Below are 21,770 nucleotides of genomic sequence, written 5' to 3' on the forward strand. Positions count from 1 at the left end.
AGTGGAGAAGGGAGAAAAAGTGAGCAGATGGAGAGAACACTTCAAGGAATTGTTGAACGTAGAGGATGGAAGTAATGCGAGTATAAGTGGCTGGGGAATGGCTGGGAGAAGGAGGGAGGTGAGAAGACAGGTAGAAATCAGTAGGATAGAGGTTGTGGAAGCAATGAAGAAAGTTAAATCAGGGAAAGCCCCAGGAATTGATGGAGTGTGTGGTGAGATGCTGAAGCATGGGGGAGAGATAGTAGTAGAATGGATGTGGACGATGTGCAGATTGGCCTGGGAGGAAGGTAGAGTCCCGGAGGATTGGAAGTCAGGTATAATTATTCCCTTGTACAAAGGAAAAGGGGGAAAAAGAAGTGTGTGGTAATCATAGGGGCATTTGTCTTCTTAGTATAATAGGAAAAGTGTATGGTAGGATACTTATAGACAGAGTTAGAGAAAGAACAGAGAAATTAGTTGGAGAAAGAACAGGGAGGCTTTAGGAAGGGAAGAGGTTGTGTAGATCAGATATTCATTCTTAGATCTTTAGTGGAAAAGTTTCTAGAGAAGGGAAAGAAGTTGTATGCGGCTTTCATGGATTTGGAAAAAGCATATGACAGGGTGGATAGACAAGGATTGTGGAAAGTGTTAAGAATATATGGAGTAGATGGGAAGTTGTTGAATGCTGTGAAGAGTATGTATGATGGTGCTAAGGCTGCAGTGCGTGTGGATGGTGAACTAAGTGAATTTTCTCTTTGAAAGTTGGTTTGAAACAGGGATGTGTCATGTCTCCATGGTTGTTCAATCTGTACATGGATGGGGTAATAAAAGAGGTACAAGGTAGGGTAGTGGATGTTGGAGTGGCCCTGGTGAGAGAGGATAGTGTTTGGAAACTCCCTGTACTGTTGTTTGCAGATGATACTGTGTTGTTGAGTGAAGATGAAGGGGAGCTGCAAGGCTTGGTGGATGAGTTTGAGAGAGTGTGTAAGAAACGGAACCTAAAGGTGAATGAAGGGAAGAGTAAAGTGATGGTCTTTGAGAGAGGTGAAGTCAGTGAATGTATAGCGAGGTTGGATGGTGAGGAATTGGAAAATGTGAGTACGTTTAAGTATTTGGGTAGTGTGATGAGTAAGGATGGAGGTTTGGAGGGTGAAGTGCTTGAAAGGGTACAGCAGGGAAGAAAGGTTGCTGGTTCCTTGAAAGCAGTGATAGAAAACAGGGAAGTGAGCATGGAAGTAAAAAAGTTACTACATGACAGTATTGTGATACCAACTCTAACGTACGGAAGTGAAGCTTGGACGTTGTTGGAAGGACACAAGTCAAGAGTGAGAGCAGTGGAAATGAGTTATTTAAGAGGAGCTTGTGGAGTCACGTGGAGAGACAGGCTGACGAATGAGGATATAAAGGAGCGTTGTGGTGTTGATGTGGATGTGATAGGAAGCGTTGTGAGGAACACACTGAGGTGGTTTGGCCAGGTGGAGAGGATGGAGGGTGAAAGACTGACGAAGAGAGTGTATGTGAGCGAGGTGGAGGGTGGAAGAGGGAGGGGGAGACCGAGGATGAGATGGAGGGATGGGGTGGAGAGGTATATGAGAGAGGGGGGTGTGAGTTGGGAGCAGGGTAGTGAAATGGCGGGGGACAGGGCGACTTGGAGGCGATTTGTTTGTGGCCACCCCAAACGGGATTGAGGCGTCTGGCGATAGATAGATAGATAGATAGATAGATATGACGAGGAGGGAGATAATAAAGGCGCGAGGGAGCGGATAAGGGTGAGAAGGAGCGAAGGATGGGGTTGGAAGGAAGAAGGAAAGGCGGGAAGAGAGAAGGGGGAAGGGAGGGAGGGAAGGGGATGGGAGGGGAGACAGGAGGGGGGGAGGAAAGGGGGAGGAAGAGCCGTGGGAACAAAACGCCTCATCTGTTCTTTCATGATCCTTCCTCCCTTCTTTCATCCCCCTCTCCCTTCTCTTCGTTTCCCCCCCCCTCTCTCTCTCCCTCTTTTTTTCCCTTCGCCTTCCTCCCTTCCTCTCTTTCACAGCACCCTGTCCCTTCCTTCTTTCGCTCAATACTCACCTTCATTTCTCCCTCTTCTAGTTCTTTCCTCCTCCTTCCCTTCTCTCTTTCCTCCCTTACCCTCCCTCCCTCCCACCCACCGGATTCTCTGTCTCCTTCCCTCCTTTCTCTCCCTCCGCACCCTACCTTCCTCCCTCATTTCCATCCTTCACCTCTCCTTCCTGTCGTTCCTCCTCACTTCCCCCCCATCTTTCTTCCCCTTAATCCACCCCCTCCTCTCTCTCTCTCTCTCCTTCTTCATTATCCTGTTCTCGCTCTCAGGAAAAAAAGGGATCTTACTCAACGACAAACAGGCTCATTAAGACAACTCTGTGTGTGTGTGTGTGTGTGTGTGTGTGTGTGTGTGTGTGTGTGTGTGTGTGTGTGTGTGTGTGTGTGTGCAGTAGTACCGCAGTGGACTCTTAATCACAGGGTCACGCACACGATCCTAACTGTTGCATGGAGCGATATAAAGAAAAACACTTCCTTCAATCTTCTTCACTCTACCATAAAGCCACACACACACACACACACACACGTCATAAAAATACCACCGTTAATACCATCATACCAGTCCTAAACCTCTTCAGTATCAATCTCTCTCTCTCTCTCTCTCTGTTATAACACCACTTCCTCCTGATACCACCACACCACTCCTTAACCCCTTCAGCACAAAGACGTCATTATACCACTCTATCTCCCTCTGTTAATACCGTAATACCAGACCTTAAAAATTCCTGGTATTTTTGTGACTTTTATATTTCATTCTTTCGGTATTTTTATGATTTTATTCAGAGCAAGATATTTTTTCTCTCTCTCTCTCTCCCCTTTAGTTTTTCTCCCTTTCCTCCCCTCCCCTCCCCCTCACCTCTCTCACGCTCCCCACTAATAAGAAATGGGGGAAGGGCGTGCGTGCGTGCGTGCGTGCGTGTGTGTGTGTGTGTGTGTGTGTGTGTGTGTGTGTGTGTGTGTGTGTGTGTGTGTGTGTGCGCGTGCATGCGTGCACGTGCGTGCTCGTAGATCCGAAGGAGGTTTATGTATGGCACACACACACACACACACACACACACACACTACAAGCAAATGCTGACGTAGTTCTCTCTCTCTCTCTCTCGCATTACTCGCACAACAAGCATTTCCGTTCTTGAAATGGTGGTAGGGCGTCATCCGATTGTGGTTAACGTAATTGTGGTAGCTGGCAGGTGTGGTGATGATAGTGGTAGCTGGCAGGTGTAGTGGTGGTAGTGGTGGTGATGGTGATGGTGGTTGTGGTAGCTGACAGGTGTGGTGGTGATGATAGTGGTAATTAACAGGTGTAAGTATGGTAGTGGTCGTGATGGTAGTGGTAATAATAGTGGTGGTCTTGGTAATTATGGTAGTGGTGGTGGTCGTGGAGATGGTAGTGGTTCCTGTAGTAGTGACAGTATTGACGGGTAGCGGTGGTGGTGGTAGTAGTGGTAGCGGTGGTTGTAGTGGTGGTGGTAGTGGTGGTCTGACAGTAGTTCTCATATCTATTATTTCAGTGCCACGAATATTTACAGTGGGGGGGGGAGTGGCTTAGTGGTAACAGACTCAGCTCGCACATAAAGACCGTGGGTTCGATTCCCCGGCCGGTCAGACTCTAGGACGAGGTTTGTTTCCCCTGCTCACCCAGCAGTACAATTAGGGACCTTGATGTACATTCGACTGTTGTGTGTGATGTTCAAGGGGATGATTTAACCCTAGAAAAAAACTGATTACCCGCCTCAGTGACTCTCCGTGGGGTCGATAGGTATCAATACGAAGCCTCCTTCTTCATGCGGTTATTGCTGAGTTCAAAGGCTCAACGGAAATGTGAACCCCGTGGACTGCAGGCTGAAGTTGCCCTTTTTCTGCCGGCCACCATCCTTCATTCGGGGGATAGGGAAGGATCTGAGGGACGTTTGCATATGTGGGTAGTGGAGCCGCCCAGTTACATCAGTGCCACCACACGAAGGGGCCCCTCTCCTGCACTACTTGGGTGTAGGTGGGTGTAATATGCTCAGGTGGGTGTAGGTGGGTGTAATATGCTCAGGTGGGTGTAGGTGGGTGTAATATGCTCAGGTGGGTGTAGGTGGGTGTAATATGCTCAGGTGGGTGTAGGTGGGTGTAATATGCTCAGGTGGGTGTAGGTGGGTGTAATATGCTCAGGTGGGTGTAGGTGGGTTAGTGTTTCTGCCAAGGTCTGGTTGAGAGCACCTTACCACATCCGCCCCTTACACTCACACGCACACACACCTTACTCACACACGCACACACACACACACACACACATATATACACACGCACACTGGTCCATAAACACAGCTTACTCACGCACATACACAGCTCAGCCTCTCGTCCTACCCCCCTCACACACACACACACACACACACACACACACACACACACACACAAACGCTAATTATTCTCTCGTCCACATACACACACATAAATTACAACGACTACTTACATATGCAAACTCAGACACACACAAATGACCACACACACACACACACACACACACACACACACACACACACACAGGAAAAAAACAGCTAAATATATAAACCCAATTACACGTTTAATAAATCAGCAAAACAATTATAGTAAGCACTGGACCAGAAATATCAATGTCAGGAACCAAGAAGGGATTTTAGTCTGTCTGTCTTCATCTAAGGGAACTGGGTCAATTTTTTCGACATGGATATTTAATTGTGGTTGCAGGAAATCCGACACGTCTAGGTTACGAGGCGGGAATGTCTCCTTGGTTACTAGTCAAGTTCTCCTGCAATATGGAATGCACTTGTCTGCTCTATAAAATAATGAAATGAAGGGTTTTTACTCCTCCCCTAAAAAATAAAAAAAAATAAAAGCCAATGAGACAGAGCTCCATTAACGTACACTGGGAGCACACACACATACACACACACACGCACACACACAATGGAAGCTTATTACTTATGCCCCTTCACCCTCATTGTCAGAATCCATCCCACGTGCCTCAACACAACACACACATTAACCTCGCACATTCCCTTTCCCCTCACACAGACGCTGGAGAGAGACGCCTTCACGTGGTGGCACCGACATGTGACAGGGCGGTGGAGCTGCCTGGCTATAAGAAGGTCCCTCAATCCCATCCCTCTTCCCCGAAAGGAAGATGGTGGATCGCGGGAAAGGGATAACTTCAGCCTGTTATAGCTTCGCATTTAAGATGGAGAGACGGCAATTTTACGCCCAAAGTGAGGAGAGTATACGTAAAATTAATTATATATACAAGTACATATATAACCAATAATTCTTTCTATCACATCTCTCTCCAAACAGCTCCCCTCTCCCCACTTCCTGTCCCCCTTCACCCTGCAGGACATTTGGGGACCTGGTCGTAACACTGATGGTTGTGGATTGTGTTCTTAGGGAAGACTGGGACTTAGAAAATATTGCCTGACTTAGTATCCCACGTGTAGTCAATAGGCAAAATCTAATTCTCCTTCTTCTAAACAGTGTACATTTGTTTTTTTAGTATCATTGGGGTCAGTTTTCTCTGTCTCTAAATATCTATCTATTTATCTATCTCATGCATTCATACAAATACCTATATACATATTCATTCGTATTTTGCATACATTACTCTCTCTCTCTCTCTCTCTCTCTCTCACACACACACACACATACACATTACATACTCTCTCTCTCTCTCTCTCTCTCTCTGGCCAATTACACACCCACCCCGCCAATCCCAGTTTAATATCATGCTGTTGTAAGGACCCAATTGGACCATTTAGCTTGGTCAGGGGGCGGAAAGAATTGATAAGAGTGGGGAAGACTCCATCAGATAAACAAATATATACACAAACCTATATAAACATCTTTTTTTATCAATTTATATGGAATGATTTACAAGGGGGATGAAGAGGGTGCCTTCGCGTGGTGGCTCTGGTGCCCGGTTATATATACGTCCCTCAACTGCCTCCCTATCCCCCAAAAGGAAGATGGTGGACCGCAAGAGACGGGCAACCTCAGCCTTTAGTCCACCGGGATGGCAATCAGATTAGTCTAGTCTCGCCACCACTAACAACAACAACAGCATCACAACCACAATCACCACCACCATCACCACAAAAACAATAAAAACAAGCACAATCATCACCACCACCACCACTACCACCACCACCTCCACCACCACCACAACAACAACAGCAACAACAACTACTACTACTACTAAAACAACAACATTATCCCGTTAAACAAATCGTTTACATGAAATTTCCGTTAAAACACAGCACGCACAGTCATACATACACAAATACGTACATAAACATACACCCAAATACGTACATACACATACACTTAAATACGTACATACACATACACCTGTTCATACTCTAATCGTTTCCAATACGATGAATTAATTGTATGACGTCGGACGTAATAAAAACGCCTCCCAATCTGATTACATACATACATACATACATAAAACACACACACACACACACACACACACACGCCAAGGACACAGCACCTGCAGGGTCAGCGTGGGAAAGGAGAGAGAGAGAGATGGCTTTCCTCAGACTAAATTTATTTTTTCTGTATGTGTGTGGAATCGAACCTGCATCGCTGAAAACAATTATCCAATTAAAAAAAAAACGAAAAAAATAATACGCATTCCTTTTTCAATTTTCCTTTCCTGTTTTTTTGTGGGAAGGGTTAATTGCTTTTGGTTAATTTAGAGAGAGAGAGAGAGAGAGATAGCCGTGTGTGTGTGTGTGTGTGTGTGTGTGTGTGTGTGTGTGTGTGTGTGTGTGTGTGTGTGTGTGTGTGTGTGTGTGTAAGGTCGTGGGAGAGGAAGTGGTGAATCTGGTACCATTTAAGGAGAATGAGGATGTGCCGGGCAGGTGTATGATGAGTATTAGCAGGTGTGGACAGGTGTGCGGCGGGTGTGGAAGGTGTGGAATAGATGGCAGTTGTAAGGAAGGTGTTTATCAGGTGTGGAGGTGTGCTGCAGGTGCAGGATGTGCAATAACAGGTGTAGACAGGTGTGGAACGAGAGGAGGGAGGTGTAGGTGAGATGGAAGCATGTGTAGGGCAGATGAGCGTATGTGAAACAAGTGTGGAATAAGGATTGGTGTGCAGACTATGTGTAGGAAGGTGTCAGCAGGTGTGGGACAGGTGTAGGAAGGTGTAGGGAAGTGAAGAAAAGTGTAGTCATATATGTGGGATAGTGTAGGGAGGTAAATGGAAGTAGGGGAGATATTAACAAGTGGAGGGGGATGCGAGAAGGATCAAGCAGGTGTGGGATATACATTGGGAGGTGTGGGGTGGGTGGCAGATATGTACAGGACAGGTGTGGAAGGTGTAGAAAGGTGTGTGGAAGGTGTAGGCAGGTGTGGGAGGAAGTAAAACACCGGTAGGACGTGCAGATGGGGTAGAGGAGTAGAAAATGAGGGTATAAAGTGTAGGAAGGTTTGAGGTAGTTGTAGACGGAGTGGACAGGTGGAGTAAGATGCAGAATTATCATCATCATCATCATCACCACCACCACCACCACCACCACCAACTACTTATAATGGCGTGGTTGTGGTGGAGGGCTGTGGTGAATTAAATATGTGTTAAGTGAAGCGTGTGGTGGAAGAGAAAAGTGGACTGTGGTAGTGTGGTGAAGTGTGGCGATGAGAGAGAGAGAGAGAGAGAGAGAGAGAGAGAGAGAGAGTGTGTGTGTGTGTGTGTGTGTGTGTGTGTGTGTGTTAGAGGCAGTGTGGTGGTGGTTAGGATACAGTGAATTTTGGTTGTTATTCTTGAGCTCATGGTGGTAAGTGCGGTGTGGCGCGTGGCGGGGAGAATGAGTGTGGTAGGAGGTGTGGTAATGCTGCTGTGGTAGGAAGTGTGGTGTTACTATGATAAGAAGGGGGGAGTGTGGCAAAGTGAGTTGACTGTGGTTGGAACTGTGGTAGAAGTGAAGGATAGTATGAAGTATCAGTAGTAGTAGTAGTAGTAGTAGGTGGTTGTGGTGGTGGTGGTGGTGAAGATATGGAAGAAACGATGAAGCGTGGTATTACTGTGGTAGTAAAGCAGAACTGTGGCAGGGATTGTGGTGGCAGGAGTGTGGTAGGGCGCGTGGCAGCAGGATCAGTGAGTGTGGTGGCCTCAGGGGTACCGCCTTCCTCTCCCACGCTCTCTCTCTCTCTCTCTCTCTCTCTCTCTCTCTCTCTCTCTCCATGTACATCTGACGACCCATCTATCTATATCTATCTATCTACCTAGTACTGAAAAAAAATGGTGCCGGAGGGTGTGGAGGGTTGGGGAGAGCTGTGTGCCTTGCCCTCCTGTAATTAAGCTTCTGTAATTAGTCAGTCTTTCTCTGTTAATATTAAGGCCGGACCACCTCGTAGGACCGTAGGCTCCGTGTGGTCTCAATAAATAAAAGATAAAATGGAGTTAAGTTCATTTCGAGATCTCTGGACACAAGTTATAAGCCCTTTCACTAGCGATACGGTGGCCGGAACAGACTACTATGGAATTTCTAGTTGGCAGATAGAAGGGTATGGATAGACACATGGATGGATGGATGAACTGAAGGATGGATGGAAGGATGAATGAATGAATGAATGAATGAATGGATGGATGAATGGATGGATGGATGAATGGATGGCTGGCTGGATGGATAGATGGGTGGATGAATGAATGAATGAATGAATGGATGGAAGAATGAATGAATGGATGGATGAATGGCTGGCTGGATGGATGGATGGAGGGATGGACAGACACACAGACAAACAGGACACTACAATGACTTACCCGCTTAAAAAAAAAAACTCTAACAGGTAGCAATAACAGAATACAAGAGTTCCCCCGACCATGAGAGGATTAAAAAGAAAATGGGAAGGAACCAAGAGGGAAATTAAAGAAATATTGTAAAGTTTAGCTGTTTCTTGAGGCGGGTTGGTAAAGGCGGGTTTCATTTCCCTGTTGGCTTGTGTGTGTGTGTGTGTGTGTGTGTGTGTGTGTGTGTGTGTGTGTGTGAAAGACAGGTAGCCACAGACGACGGCAGACAGAGATAGCTAGAGATAGACCGAGACACACAGACTGACAGACAAATAGAGAGAGAGAGAGAGAGAGAGAGAGAGAGAGAGAGAGAGAGACACATACCCCAAGGCCATCACAACCCACACTGTCCTCCCCAACTCACAAACGTCTGAGACAATAGGGTACCTTACCATATTAATAATTAATAATAATAATAATAATAGTGATGATAATGGTGATAATGACGATAAACGAAATGGTATTATTATTATTATTATTATTACTTTTTTTTACTAAATAATAATAATAATAATAATAATAATAATAGCCTTTTCTTTAAGATACATACACGATATAGATACATGCACACATATGGACATTACTAAAAGAAAAATTAACAAGGTTCGCACACACACACACACACACACACACACACACACACACTAAAAAATAAAGTCGGACGCACGCACACACAGCCAAATACAAACACTGGCACACAAACACGAAGAAAAAAACAAACCCGCGTCTCTTCCACATTGCCAAATATATCAAAACACACAGAAAAACACACACCACCTGGCACACCTGCTGTCCTGACCTTCCCACACACACACACACACACACACACACACACACACACACACACACACACACACACACACACAAAAGAACAAGACAATGCGTGGGAATGAACTAAAATCAGCTTCTTTCTTCTCTCTCTCAGTTTTTTTTCTAGTACGATTAAATTCACCTCTGACGCTTCGGAATTCATCCTGCATTACGTAAGACGATTTTCTGTGTGAGAACCAAGTGACTCTGGCAACTCCTTAACACCTTTTCCTTAGCGATTTATTCAGTACATTGCCCTTCAATATCCTCTTGTATTTTACTGATGGAAACTGTCATATGAAAACGACTTACACACAAAACTCAAGATTTATAATGCAAAACAAATCGCTACGGAAAAGGTGCTACGGAGCGTTTTACGTCACCAAGAACGTCTCTCAGGAATTTAGGTTGGGTTACTTCAGACCCAGAATCTAATTTAACCAAATTTAACAAATTTCTCCAAACATACGGTAACTTAATCGAATTTACTCTAACCTACATGGATCGTATTAACTGTAGTGTTCAATTTGAGTCTGAAGGCATGTATGTTATTATGTGTATGTAAGTATGAATGTATGTATGTATGTATGTACGCAACAAAACTTCAAATCCTGACTGTTTTTTTATATGAAACTTTGTAAACGCAATCGCTGGAGGTCCAACAGCTTGTATTCACAATCCCGTCCAGATTGATGTCCTCTGAGGTGGAGGTAGTGAAATGTGGGTGGCTCCGTCCGTAGAGTTTTACAAATACTCTCCGGACTTCAAATTCCATGTGTGTGTGTGTGTGTGTGTGTGTGTGTGTGTGTGTGTGTGTGTGTGTGTGTGTTTTGGTCACTTCTGCAAGTCTGTGATCCCTTAGCATGTAACAGGTCTCTCCTAAGCTGAATAAAATCGTCTGACGTTAGTAAAAATAACACGAAATTTATCAATGGGCTGGGTCAACGAGATTCATGTCCCCAAACTCCTCCCTACAACAGCTGGGAATCGAACCTGCGACCATGTAATCAGCAGTCCACCTCCCCTCCCACCTGACCACCGGGCGGCTGAGTAGCATTGTTATTGATGTGATTTAACAAGGCCATTTGCATATTGGCGTGATTTAACATGGGTCATTTGCATACGACCGGTAGTTAAGATGGCTGTACGGTATATGTGGGTGGTTTGGGTGGTGGGTGGGGGGGAAGGGGAAAGGGAGAGGGGAAGAGGAGAGGAAAGAAGGAACATTGGGGAAGGGAGGTATGAGACAAGACGGAAGGAATGAAAGGGAATGAGGACGTAGACGTACGGAAGGAAGATGTGAAATGGGAAGACAGGTGTCAGGGAGAAGGAAGGAAGGAAGGTGAGAGGGAGGAAAGGGTGAACGAGGGAGAAGGGGAAGGAGAGAAGGGTGAGGAAGGAAGACTTAATATGAGCAAGGAAGGGAGGAAGGAAGAAGGGTGGGGTGAAGGAAGGAAAAGGGAAGGGAGAGAGATGGTTGGGGAAGGAGAGAAAAGGGAGGTGGGGAGGGTGGGGTTGAGGGAGAAGGGGAGTGAAGGATGAAGGGAGACAGGAGCAGGTCTTTTTATTCATCTTTTCCAGCTAAATTTTCCTGGCAATCTTCTCACTTTTTCCTGCCGGTTCGGACTGAGTAGAATGGCGGATGGGGCAAGGGAGGGAGGGAGGGAGGGAGGGAGGGAGGGAGGGAGAGAGAGAGAGAGAGAGAGAGAGAGAGAGAGAGAGAGAGAGAGAGAGAGAGAGACCCAATGCAAAACGTCGATTCTCCAAGGCATTAAACTTAGGACAACGCATCTGAAAACAAACTGGAAAACTCCCCCCTCCCTCCCTCTCTCTCTCTCTCTCTCTCTCTCTCCCTCCCTCCCTCCCTCTCTCTCTCTCTCTCTCTCTCTCTCTCTCTCTCCCAACCACAGCCACTACCATACGCCCCCGCACACCCACTAGGCATCGAGTAAACCACCACTCCGATAAAACCCACACGACACAACACCACTCCTCTCACTCCCCTACATCCATAGTGTGTGAAATCGATTTAACGGCACCACAACACACACACACACACACACGCGCACACACACACACACACACACACACACTATCACGTTAACTGGCACTGACGTATTATATGAAGAATTTTAAGTGTTCCTGACATTAACAGGTACAGTAGCGTCACTTCATCTTACTTCCACTCCTTTCTCCCTTCCTCCTGTCTCCCTAATTTACCTCCATTTCTCCCTTCCTCCATCCTCCCCCCCCCCAACACCTTCCCGCACGTATGCTAACTCCATAAGGATTACTTTACTAGCTAAGTTTATGAATACAGAACAGTGCTTGCTTATATCGAAACTTACATGTCATTTACTTTATACTTCATTACTTGCTGTGTGTGTGTGTGTGTGTGTGTGTGTGTGTGTGTGTGTGTGTGTGTGTGTGTGTGTGTGTGTGTGTGCGTATTTTATTTTCTTCTCAGGGGGGGAGGAGGTTAAGATTTCTGAAATGATGCATTTCGCCCCGAAAATTTTCACCAATAATATTATCTTGTATCACCAGCAAATCTTACACGCAGCCAGTATCACACACACACACACACACACACACACACACACACCAATCATCCCCTAAACAGACACACAAACACACAACAGGTGGTGGTCTCACACACTTGAAACCTCTTTAGTCTCGCATCGGGGACTCCAGATGATGTGGTGTGGTGGTGATGAGGAGGCTTGTCTCGGGTGGTGACGAGTGATGATCCTAGTGGTGATGTGGGGGTTGTACGGTGAATGATGAGTGTGGTGTGGTTTGGTGTGGTTGTGATTGGTGGTAGGAATGATTATGGTGTGCAGTGTGTTGAGTATGATGATGATGATGATGATGATGATGATGATGATCCGCTGTGGTGTAATAGGGCATGAAGAGTGCTTATATATATATACTGTAACTGCTGTGGTAGTAATGATGGTTGTTTTAACAGTAAGAAAGGTTAGTGTAGTGATGAACGCTGTTATGACTGCAAGAGCGATAATGGCCAACTCACAACCCAGCATCACCATCCCATCTCATCACCATGTCATTAGCACAGGTGGGGTGAGGCAGGTGCAGGAGCCAGCCAGGTGACTCCTAATTAGTGGGCAGGTGTCACGACCCCGTAATGAGCTAGGGAACCTGCACAGTATGCAACAAAAGTACTAGCAACCCTTACTGTGATTTAAACAATGATGCACAGGATTAATGTTGTGAAAGACTGTACTGCATGGGTGGTGGTGGTGGTGGTGGTGGTGGTGGTGGTGGTGGTGGTAGTAGTAGTAGTAGTAGTAGTAGTAGTAGTAGTAGTAGTAGTAGTAGTAGTAGTAGTGGCTTATCTAAATGTGAACCCAGTGGACTGCAGACTTGTGCTGACCATCTGCAGTCCACCATCATCCCTTTGAGGAATAGAGAAGCTGAGGGATGTTTGTATAACCAGGCAGTGGAACCGCCTGGTTATATCAATGCCACCACTGGAAGGCTTCCCTCTCCTGCACCACTTCATGGAAAAATAGATTAATATTTTTGTATATAGGTCTAAACCTTCATCAATTCATAATAGGTTTACTGCAGGACTTCATCTTCTCCCTGGAGGGTGTGTGATACCCTTAAGGAACCTATCCTTATGCTGGCGAAGTACGAATGTGGAATGGATGTTTGTAGGAATATCGAGGTGATGTAATGGCAATGTTTACATATGGCCAAGTTTATAAATAAGACAAGAACCAAAGCTACGGTGTGCGAACATAATCAAACATCTGGAAGGACACACCACTGGCACCCACTTGAAATGTCCGCCACGATTCGGGTCCAAACTCGACCCAAGAGGGACGCAGACTGAAGGCACAATTTACGGATTTGTAGCCTTTGGTTCCTTCTTCCTTAAAAAAAAAAAAAAATCAGGCTACCGTTTCAGTCACAGCAGCTTCATACTAACAGTAAGATAATGACTCATGGGATTTTACAACAACACTGCTATACCATTATGAAAAGGTACCTGGGAATATACTTTCATTAACACGTTCTGTTGTCTAAATACTCAACCCACCTCTACACCCAGTAAATATATGCATACACATCCATCGTACATATTCACTCTAACGCTCATGGAAAGTAACTGGGAAGAACAGAGCGAGAAAACAGAGAAACAGGGAGCCTATGGGTGGCGATGATTCTATGGTTGACTGTACGGGTAAGAGATGGGAAATGAATGGCAATGGAGAGGAGGATGGGGAAGGGAGGAGAGGATATGGGGAGGGGGGGAGAAGGGGTATGGGGAGGGGAAGAAAGGGTATGGGGAGGGGGAGAGAGAGGGATGAGGCGGAGAGAGGAGGATGGAGAAGGGGGAGAGGGAGATGAGGAGGGGGGAGAAGGGGTATGGGGAGAGGGGAGAAGGGGATAGGGAGGGGGAGAGAGAAAGGGATGAGGAGGGGGGAGAAGGGGTATGGGGAGGAAGGGAGAGGGTAATTAGGAGCACAGGTGAGGTGATGGGGTTAAAGAGACAGGTGGGAAGTGGAGGAGGCAACAGTTCACATAGTTGACTTGGGAGATAAATGATGCTGAGATGGGGAGGGATGCTGGGTACGGGGAACTTCATGCAAGGACACAATAACAAAATAAATCAACGAAAGAAAATAATCAAATGAGTGTAAATAATGTAACCGGTAGATAGATAGACAAATATAGATAGACAGACAGATAGATAGACAAATAGATACGGTACATATCTGCCAAATATGCCTCAACAAACAAACAAAATAGTGTTAAATAAGTAAATGGTAAACAAAGAACACTGGACTAAATGAACGAAAGAAAAACGATAACGAAAAGAACGAAAACGAAAAAGGAACGGAAATAAAAAAAAAAAAACGAAAAAAGAAAAAAGTACGAAAGAAAACGAAAAAATGAACGAACGAAAACGAAAGAGACCGAACGAAAACGAATGACAACAAAAAAGGGAACGAAAGAAGGAAAAGCACAAAAAAAGAACGAAGGAAGAAGGAATGAACGAAAAAAGGAACGATATGAAGTAGGATTGAACCAGCATTCCTCCCACCTGCCGTGATCCACTGCTCTTCCTCCTGGCCTTTCACACCTGGCCGTAAATTAAATGCCCTTAGGTTACCGTAGGCGCTAACACACTACGATATCCTTGCTGACTCAATCAATACACAGATACGGTAAATAATATAAGCAGGTACGAGTTAATTAAAATATATACATACCTGATAAGTAATAATAATATACATACACACATACCATAATTCTTACATCAATACATACATACACACATAGCCTACATATATACAATAATTCTTACATACATACATAGGTACCAAAATTAATTAAAAAACGTAAAATGCCATATACTATAAAATCCCAAGCCTCTCCCACCCCTATTATAACAGACACAAAACACTACATCAACAAGAAAAAAAAAAATAACGCTTTTATTCTTTTTAATTAGCCGATTGATAAAAGTGAATGGGAGTTAATGAGGTTTCAGTACCCTTTGATCTCTCTCTCTCTCTCTCTCTCTCTCTCACACACACACACACACACGCATCAAGGTTATATTTTTCGCTTATCACATCTAATCCATCAAGTTACATGTTTGTATCTTTTTACGCCAGTTTCACTTCTGTAATGGTGTGTGTGTGTGTGTGTGTGTGTGTGTGTGTGTGTAGGAAGGGAAACGTGTGTGTTTACATCTAAATATACGTTCAGGTATGTATTTGTGTATGTATGTATGAGTTTACGTGTAAGTGGAAATTGTGTGTGTACGCAGAACGGTATGTATGTATATGTATGTATGTATGTATAAGGGGGAGATAGGGTGAGTGTAATATCAACTTCCCCCTTTCACCCTACTCCCCTCCCAGTTCCCCTCCTCCCTTCCCTTCCCTTCCCCTCTTCCTTCTTTTCCCCTCCTCCGCCTCTCCCTCCCTCTCTCCCTTCCTTTCCCTCTTCCTCCCCCCTACATCCATCCCCTCCCCTCCCTCTTTCCTTTCCTTTACCCTTCCCTCCTCCCGTCTCCCTTCCTTCCCTTCCCCTCCCCTTCCCTCCTCCCTTCCTTCCCTTCCCTCCCCCTCCACCACTACCGTTAATACCGTATAAAGAGGGTCTGTGTGTGTAGTCGTTGTTGTAATTACAGTGTTATGGTAGTCGTTGCCGGAATTGTGGTGCAGTTATGGTGGTAGTTGTGGTGCTGGTGACAATGGGAGAAGGGATGGTAGGTGTGGTAGCAGGTTTGTTGGTAGTTGTGGTGCTGGTAGTTGTGGTACTGGTGACAATGGCAGATGGGGTGGTAGTGTTATGGTCGTGGTCAATCTATTTACATATCTGTTTATCAATCTCATTAACCATTCAGCACTACCTTTGTTGCTACCTATCTATCTCTCCTCACTTCATCATTCATTTCTAACCTTTCCTCCCTCTCTCTCTCTCCCTCTATCTATCTATCTATCTATCCACCTACCTGGGTTTACGACACTCTCAGTTACGACAGGCCGGTAAAGACACAACTATGCGTAATTGTGGTAATTGTGGTGAGGCAGTTGTAGCCCTACCTCCCCATTTTCTATACTGTGAAGACGGGAGGAGGGAGACCTAGAAAAATGGGGAAAATAAGATACCTGCCGAGAGAGAGAGAGAGAGAGAGAGAGAGAGAGAGAGAGAGAGAGAGAGAGAGAGAAACTACGACAGAAAAATGGGGTTAAAGAAACTGGAGGAAAATATATGAATCTGACGGAAATTCGTGAAAAAAAAAATACTGTAATAAATAAACGGAAAAAAATAAGAGAAAGAAAAACGAAAATAAAATGGAACTGGAGCGAACGAAAAAATATGAAAGAAAACAGGAAAAAAAACAGATTAAATGGAGGGGAAACAAAGACAACGATGAAGAAAATGTAAGATTGAAAAAAAAGATGACAAGAAAATGAAGACAATGAAGGAAAATGATGCAGGAACACAAAGGAAGGGGTGGAGAGTAAGGCAATGGTGGCCGACTCCCATCTTCTATGCTGTGCTAACCGGAGGAGGGGCTAAAGAAAATGGAGAAGACGGACGTAAATTGAAAGAGAGAGAGAGAGAGAGAGAGAGAAAGAGAGAGAGAGAGAGAGAGGGAGAGAGACTGGACAAGTTGGAAGAAAAATGACAGAAAAAGAACATATTAAGATAGGAGAAAACGAAAAGACAGCAAAATGAAGCAAAAGCAAGGGATATTATACTGACCATATCTTAAACAATGCCCCTTAATTTCTCTTGTAAATTTATTCCATTCAAAAATAAATATATACTAGAATAGATATATATGCACGTATGTAGTAGTGTATATATGTATGTATCTATGTAGTGGTGTGTGTACATGACGAAGGGCAATTGTTCATGTGTGTGTGTGTGCGTGTGTGTGTGTGTGTGTGTGTGTGTGTGTGTGTGTGTGTGTGTGTGTATGCGTCCAAGGTGATGTGACAGGTGAGAGGGTTTAGGCTACCTGACCCGGCAGGGGAACAATTAATTAGCAGAGGCGGTCGTGCGAATATATCCTCCCTCTCTCTCTCTCTCTCTCTTGTCTCTCTCTCTCTCTCTCTCTCTCTCTCTCAGATCACTATCTAGCGCATTAAAGTCACTTCCACAAGACTTTTTACTTTTTTTATATCGCTATTTATCTATCTGCATATATAAACAATTTTTTCTATCTATCTAGCTAAATACCAGTCTCTCTAACATCTATCTATCTGTCTATCTATCTATCTAAGCACGATTTCTTATACGACGCGTCTTTCTTCGTTTAAAAATACATCGCCACGTAAGACATCAATTTCCTGTATTTTTTTTTTTTTTTTTTTTTTTTTCGAAAATTAATGAGTGGCGAGTTTCGTGATTGTGATTTTTGATTTTTTTCGCGGATGCAAAGAGTCCGGGAAACTGCTGTGTGTGTGTGTGTGTGTGTGTGTGTGTGTGTGTGTGTGTGTGTGTGTGTGTGTGTGTGTGTGTGTGTGTGTGTGTGTGTGTGTGTGGACGGGTAGATCTGTACACGGGACTTACTTGCTGTGAGGGCTGGAAGTCGTGGATTTCTCTAGGCCTGGCATCCAGCAGGGTTGTAGAGGCGGTTGTGGAGCAGGTGTGGAGGGGGTTGTGGTTGCGGTGTGGTGCGGTGGTGTTAGTAGCAGTTGTGGTTATAGTTGTGGAGAGGTGTGGTGGTGGTGGTGGTAGCTGTGGAGAGGTGTGGTGGTGGTGGTGGTAGCTGTGGAGAGGTGTGGTGGTCGTTGTAGACAGGCCTTTTAGCTGGTCCTGGTAGTTGTGTAGCGTAGCAGGTGTGGGCTTCAGTTGTGGGTGTAGTGACAGTCGTGGGATGGAGACCAAGGATGAGGTAACAGTGGATTGTGGTAGTTGTGGTAGTTGTTAGTAGCAGATGAAGACTGGACTGGTTGTGGTTCCTGTTGCTGTTTTTCTTCTTTTTGGCTGAAGGACGTTTGATGGACACCGCTCGACTCTTCTTTTTTCTTATGTTTTTTTCCCGCCCTTTTGTTTTCGTTCGTTCTTTCGATTCCAAATGTTTTATCTCACTCGTGTTTCCTTTTCGTCCGTGTCTCTTTCTTTTATTCTTACTTTCTTTTATTTCTTTTCGCCCTAATCTCCTCTCCCTTTCTTTTTCCTCCTTCTTTCACTTTTAGCCTCCTTTCATTCTATATTTCTTCTCTGTGATCATCTCTGTCTCCTCATCTCATTTTCTTTCTTCCGCTTTTTCTGCTTCTGTCTTCTTTATTCCTGTTCTCTTTTCCTTACTCTCTTCTTCCTTGTCTATCTTTATTCTTCCGTTTCTCTTCTCTCCCGTCTTATTTCTATCTAATCTTCTTCTCCTTCAGTGTTTTCTCCCTCTCCCTCCTCTTCAATTTCCTCTTCCTCCTCAATTACTTCCTCCTCCACTTCAACTTCTTTCACTTTCCGCTTCTTCAGTCTTCTCTTCTTCAATTTCCTCCTCTTCCTTTCCAGCTAATCCTTCCAAATATTCCTCTAAGTCTTCCTCAAAATCTTCCTCTTCCCCACCTCTTCCTTCTCTTATTCTTCTTTCTTTTTAATTATTCCTTCCAAATACTCCTCTAGTCTTCGTCAGTATCTTTCTCTTCCCTCTCTACCTCCTTCTCTTCTTCCTCTTCCCTCTCTTCCTCCTCCTCTTCCCTGTCTTCCTCCTTCTCTTCTTCCTCTTCCCTCTCTTCCTCCTCCTCTTCCCTGTCTTCCTCCTCTTCCTTCTCTTCTTCCTCTTCCCTCTCTTCTTCTTCCTCTTCCCTCTCTTCCTTCTCCTCTTCTTCCTCTTCCTTCCTTTATGACTCAGAGGAGCACCAAATCACACCACAACAGGATCCACCACACAACGCCGTTTTCCCACAAAGAATCGACCCTTTATTTTTTACCTTCGTCCCACGGGAGTCCAAACCAGAGGAATTCAAACCCAGGACAGAGGAAGTTAAAACCACAAGAGGAGCGTAACATGGAATTTGAATCTACAGCAGTTATTTTCACATGAACCCAAGGGCAGCGTAAATTCGTTAACATTCGTTGATAAAGTCGTTAATGCCGTTGTGGTTTCCTTCAATTTTCAAACTTCGCTAAAATTCGTTAAAAGTCGGTAATATCGGAGTTTTTTATTCTTCTATTTTCAAACTTACTTCACAAATATTTCGATGATTCTTAATATCACCTGGGTTTTTAATATTCAAACTTCGCTATAATTCGTTATACAATCCCTTGAACAGTTTGAATTTTCATATTTCCAATCCCCATAAAAATTCATTGATAAAGTTAATAATATCGTTAGGGATTTCTTCTAATTTCACATCTGGCTAAAAATCGTTGAAAAAGTCGTTGATACCGTTTTTTCTCTCTCTCAATTTTCAAACTTCGAATTCACACACTGAGACATTCAATTATTCAGAAAACAAAAATCCAAGCGTTCTCTCTGGTTGTTAAATTATACTAGTCACTCAGCATCTCCAGGCGAAGGTATAAACAAAACTGCATTTTTTTACGCGTCAAGAATTGTAAATAGCTTCGAGTCAACTTTCTTCTTCACCCTCTTTTTTACGTTTCCATCGCTTTCCTCAATATTTTTTGTCACTGCAGAATTACACACACGTTCTTTTAGTCTTCCTCAAAGCAAAAATTCGATGGAGAGAGGAGGACAAGGGAGGAAAAGAGAGAAAAAAAAATGAGGGATAATATGGATTCTTTTATTATTATTATTATTATCCCGGGCACTTAGGAAATCACTAACACCTCTTTCAATCCTCCTCAAAGGCAAAATTAGCTCAATAAAGGAGGGAACTGGAGGCAATGGGAATAAAGGAGGGAAGGGAACACGGAGATAAAAGGGTCTGGTTTGTATCTCAAGCACTGCAGAATCACCACATACTTCCTTTAATCCTCCTCTACGACAAAACTGGCCGCAGAATGGAGGAAACAGGAGGAAAAACGAAGAAAAAGAGGAAAATAAGAGAGAGGGTTGGTTACTGTCGCGGGCTGAGTGGACTGCGCATGCTCAGAGCGGCGGGCACACAGAGACGGCGCACACAACCTCCCTCGACCACTTCCTGGGGGAAACTGAGACGCGGGTACACCAGTGTTGCCAGGTCAGTGGGTGCTGTTGGCGCCCAATCCATCCCGAAAACGCGCCCAAAAAGCGCAGACAGCAAAATCACACACACACACACACACACACACACACACACACACACACACACACACACACTTCTCCATCAGTCTTGGAAGAGGTGAGAGACAATTATAGTAATTCTTCTCTATTATTAACCCGTAGAGGTGTGTGTGTGTGTGTGTGTGTGTGTGTGTGTGTGTGTGTGTGTGTGTGTGTGTGTGTGTGTGTGTGTGTGTGTGTGTGTGTGTGTGTGTGTGTGTGTGTGTGGTAGTAGTAGTAGTAGTAGGTGGCGATCAGAAAGTCAGACCAAAGAAAAGTGGGGTCAGGTGAGAGAGGGTCAGACGGCCTCGCCCGTGTAACATTTACAAGGAGGTCGCAATTGCTCTTTGGGGAAGGATAGGGAGATAAAAGGATGAGTGGAGACGGTTTAATCTGGATGAGAGAGAGAGAGAGAGAGAGAAGGATGGTAGATATAAATTCGTTCGAAAATGCTGACAAAAATGAGACATGATATTCGGAACCTTCCATATGAAGACAGACTAACAAAACCAACTTTGCACTCACTAGAAAGGCGTAGCCTTGAGCCTTGAGGACTTAGGATTAAAACAAAAGGCGCACACACACACACACACACACACACACACACACACACACACATTTGGGGTCATGGAAACGCAGGTCAGGTAGAGATGCTAATTATAGTAGCTGGGGCTTCACAATGCGTTTGGGGAGTGGCAGGGAAAGGATTACTGAGATACGAGTATTAGTACATCATGCATACGCCATGTCTTCTTACTTTTTTTTTTTAACATTGCATCCATATAACAAAATCGCCCAATACGCTCCTAGTCATTTCAAAAATCGCCCAAAAAAGCGCAACGCTCAAATTTAAGCGCAAATCATCTTCCAAAGTCGCCCAATCTGGCGCGAAACGCGCGCACCTGGCAACCCTGGGGTACACCACCAGGCGATGATATTAGGGTCCAGGAAGAGGTGGGGGAGGGGAAGATGGAAGGGGAGAAGGAAGATCAGGAAGAGGAGGGAGAGGAAAACGGGAAGGAGAGTAAGAGGGAGAAAAGGAAAGGAGATAGGAAGGCAGAATGAAGGCAGAAGGGAAGATGAGGAGGGCAAGGAGGAAGAGGATTGGGGAGAAGGGAAGCAGGAGGAGAGGGAAAGAAATTTTGGAAGGAGGAAGAGAAAAATGAGAGAAGGAAATTGAAGAGAAGACGTATTACACAAGGAAGGAAAGAAGGCAGGGAGAAGGAAGATCGAGGGAGGAAGAGAGGGGGAGAGGGAGGGAAAGGATGAGAAGGGGACGAGGGAGAAAGAAGGGAAGCGAGGAATAAAACGTGTGAGAGAGGACAGAGAAGAGGGGATGGGGGAGCAAAGGAAGGAGTGGGGAGAGAAACAGAAAGGTATGAAAAAGAGAAAGTGG

General features: G+C 44.8%; 1 protein-coding gene across 1 annotated transcript in view; it reads right to left on the reverse strand.

Annotated features, from left to right (window-relative positions):
• The window catches only part of LOC145406805 (uncharacterized), an 87,129-nt gene extending 66,787 nt beyond the window's left edge, over positions 1–20,342 (reverse strand). Inside the window, exon 1 of the mRNA XM_080277902.1 lies at positions 20,194–20,342. Within this exon, the coding sequence (XP_080134028.1) occupies positions 20,194–20,342 (149 nt within the window). The remainder of the gene's footprint in view (positions 1–20,193) is intronic.
• Between the last annotated feature and the right edge of the window lie 1,428 nt (positions 20,343–21,770).

This window comes from Coenobita brevimanus, chromosome 71, assembly GCF_032717465.1.
Source record: "Coenobita brevimanus isolate Jiangsu-jjx chromosome 71, ASM3271746v2, whole genome shotgun sequence".
In the NCBI taxonomy this organism is placed as follows: Eukaryota; Metazoa; Arthropoda; class Malacostraca; order Decapoda; family Coenobitidae; genus Coenobita; species Coenobita brevimanus.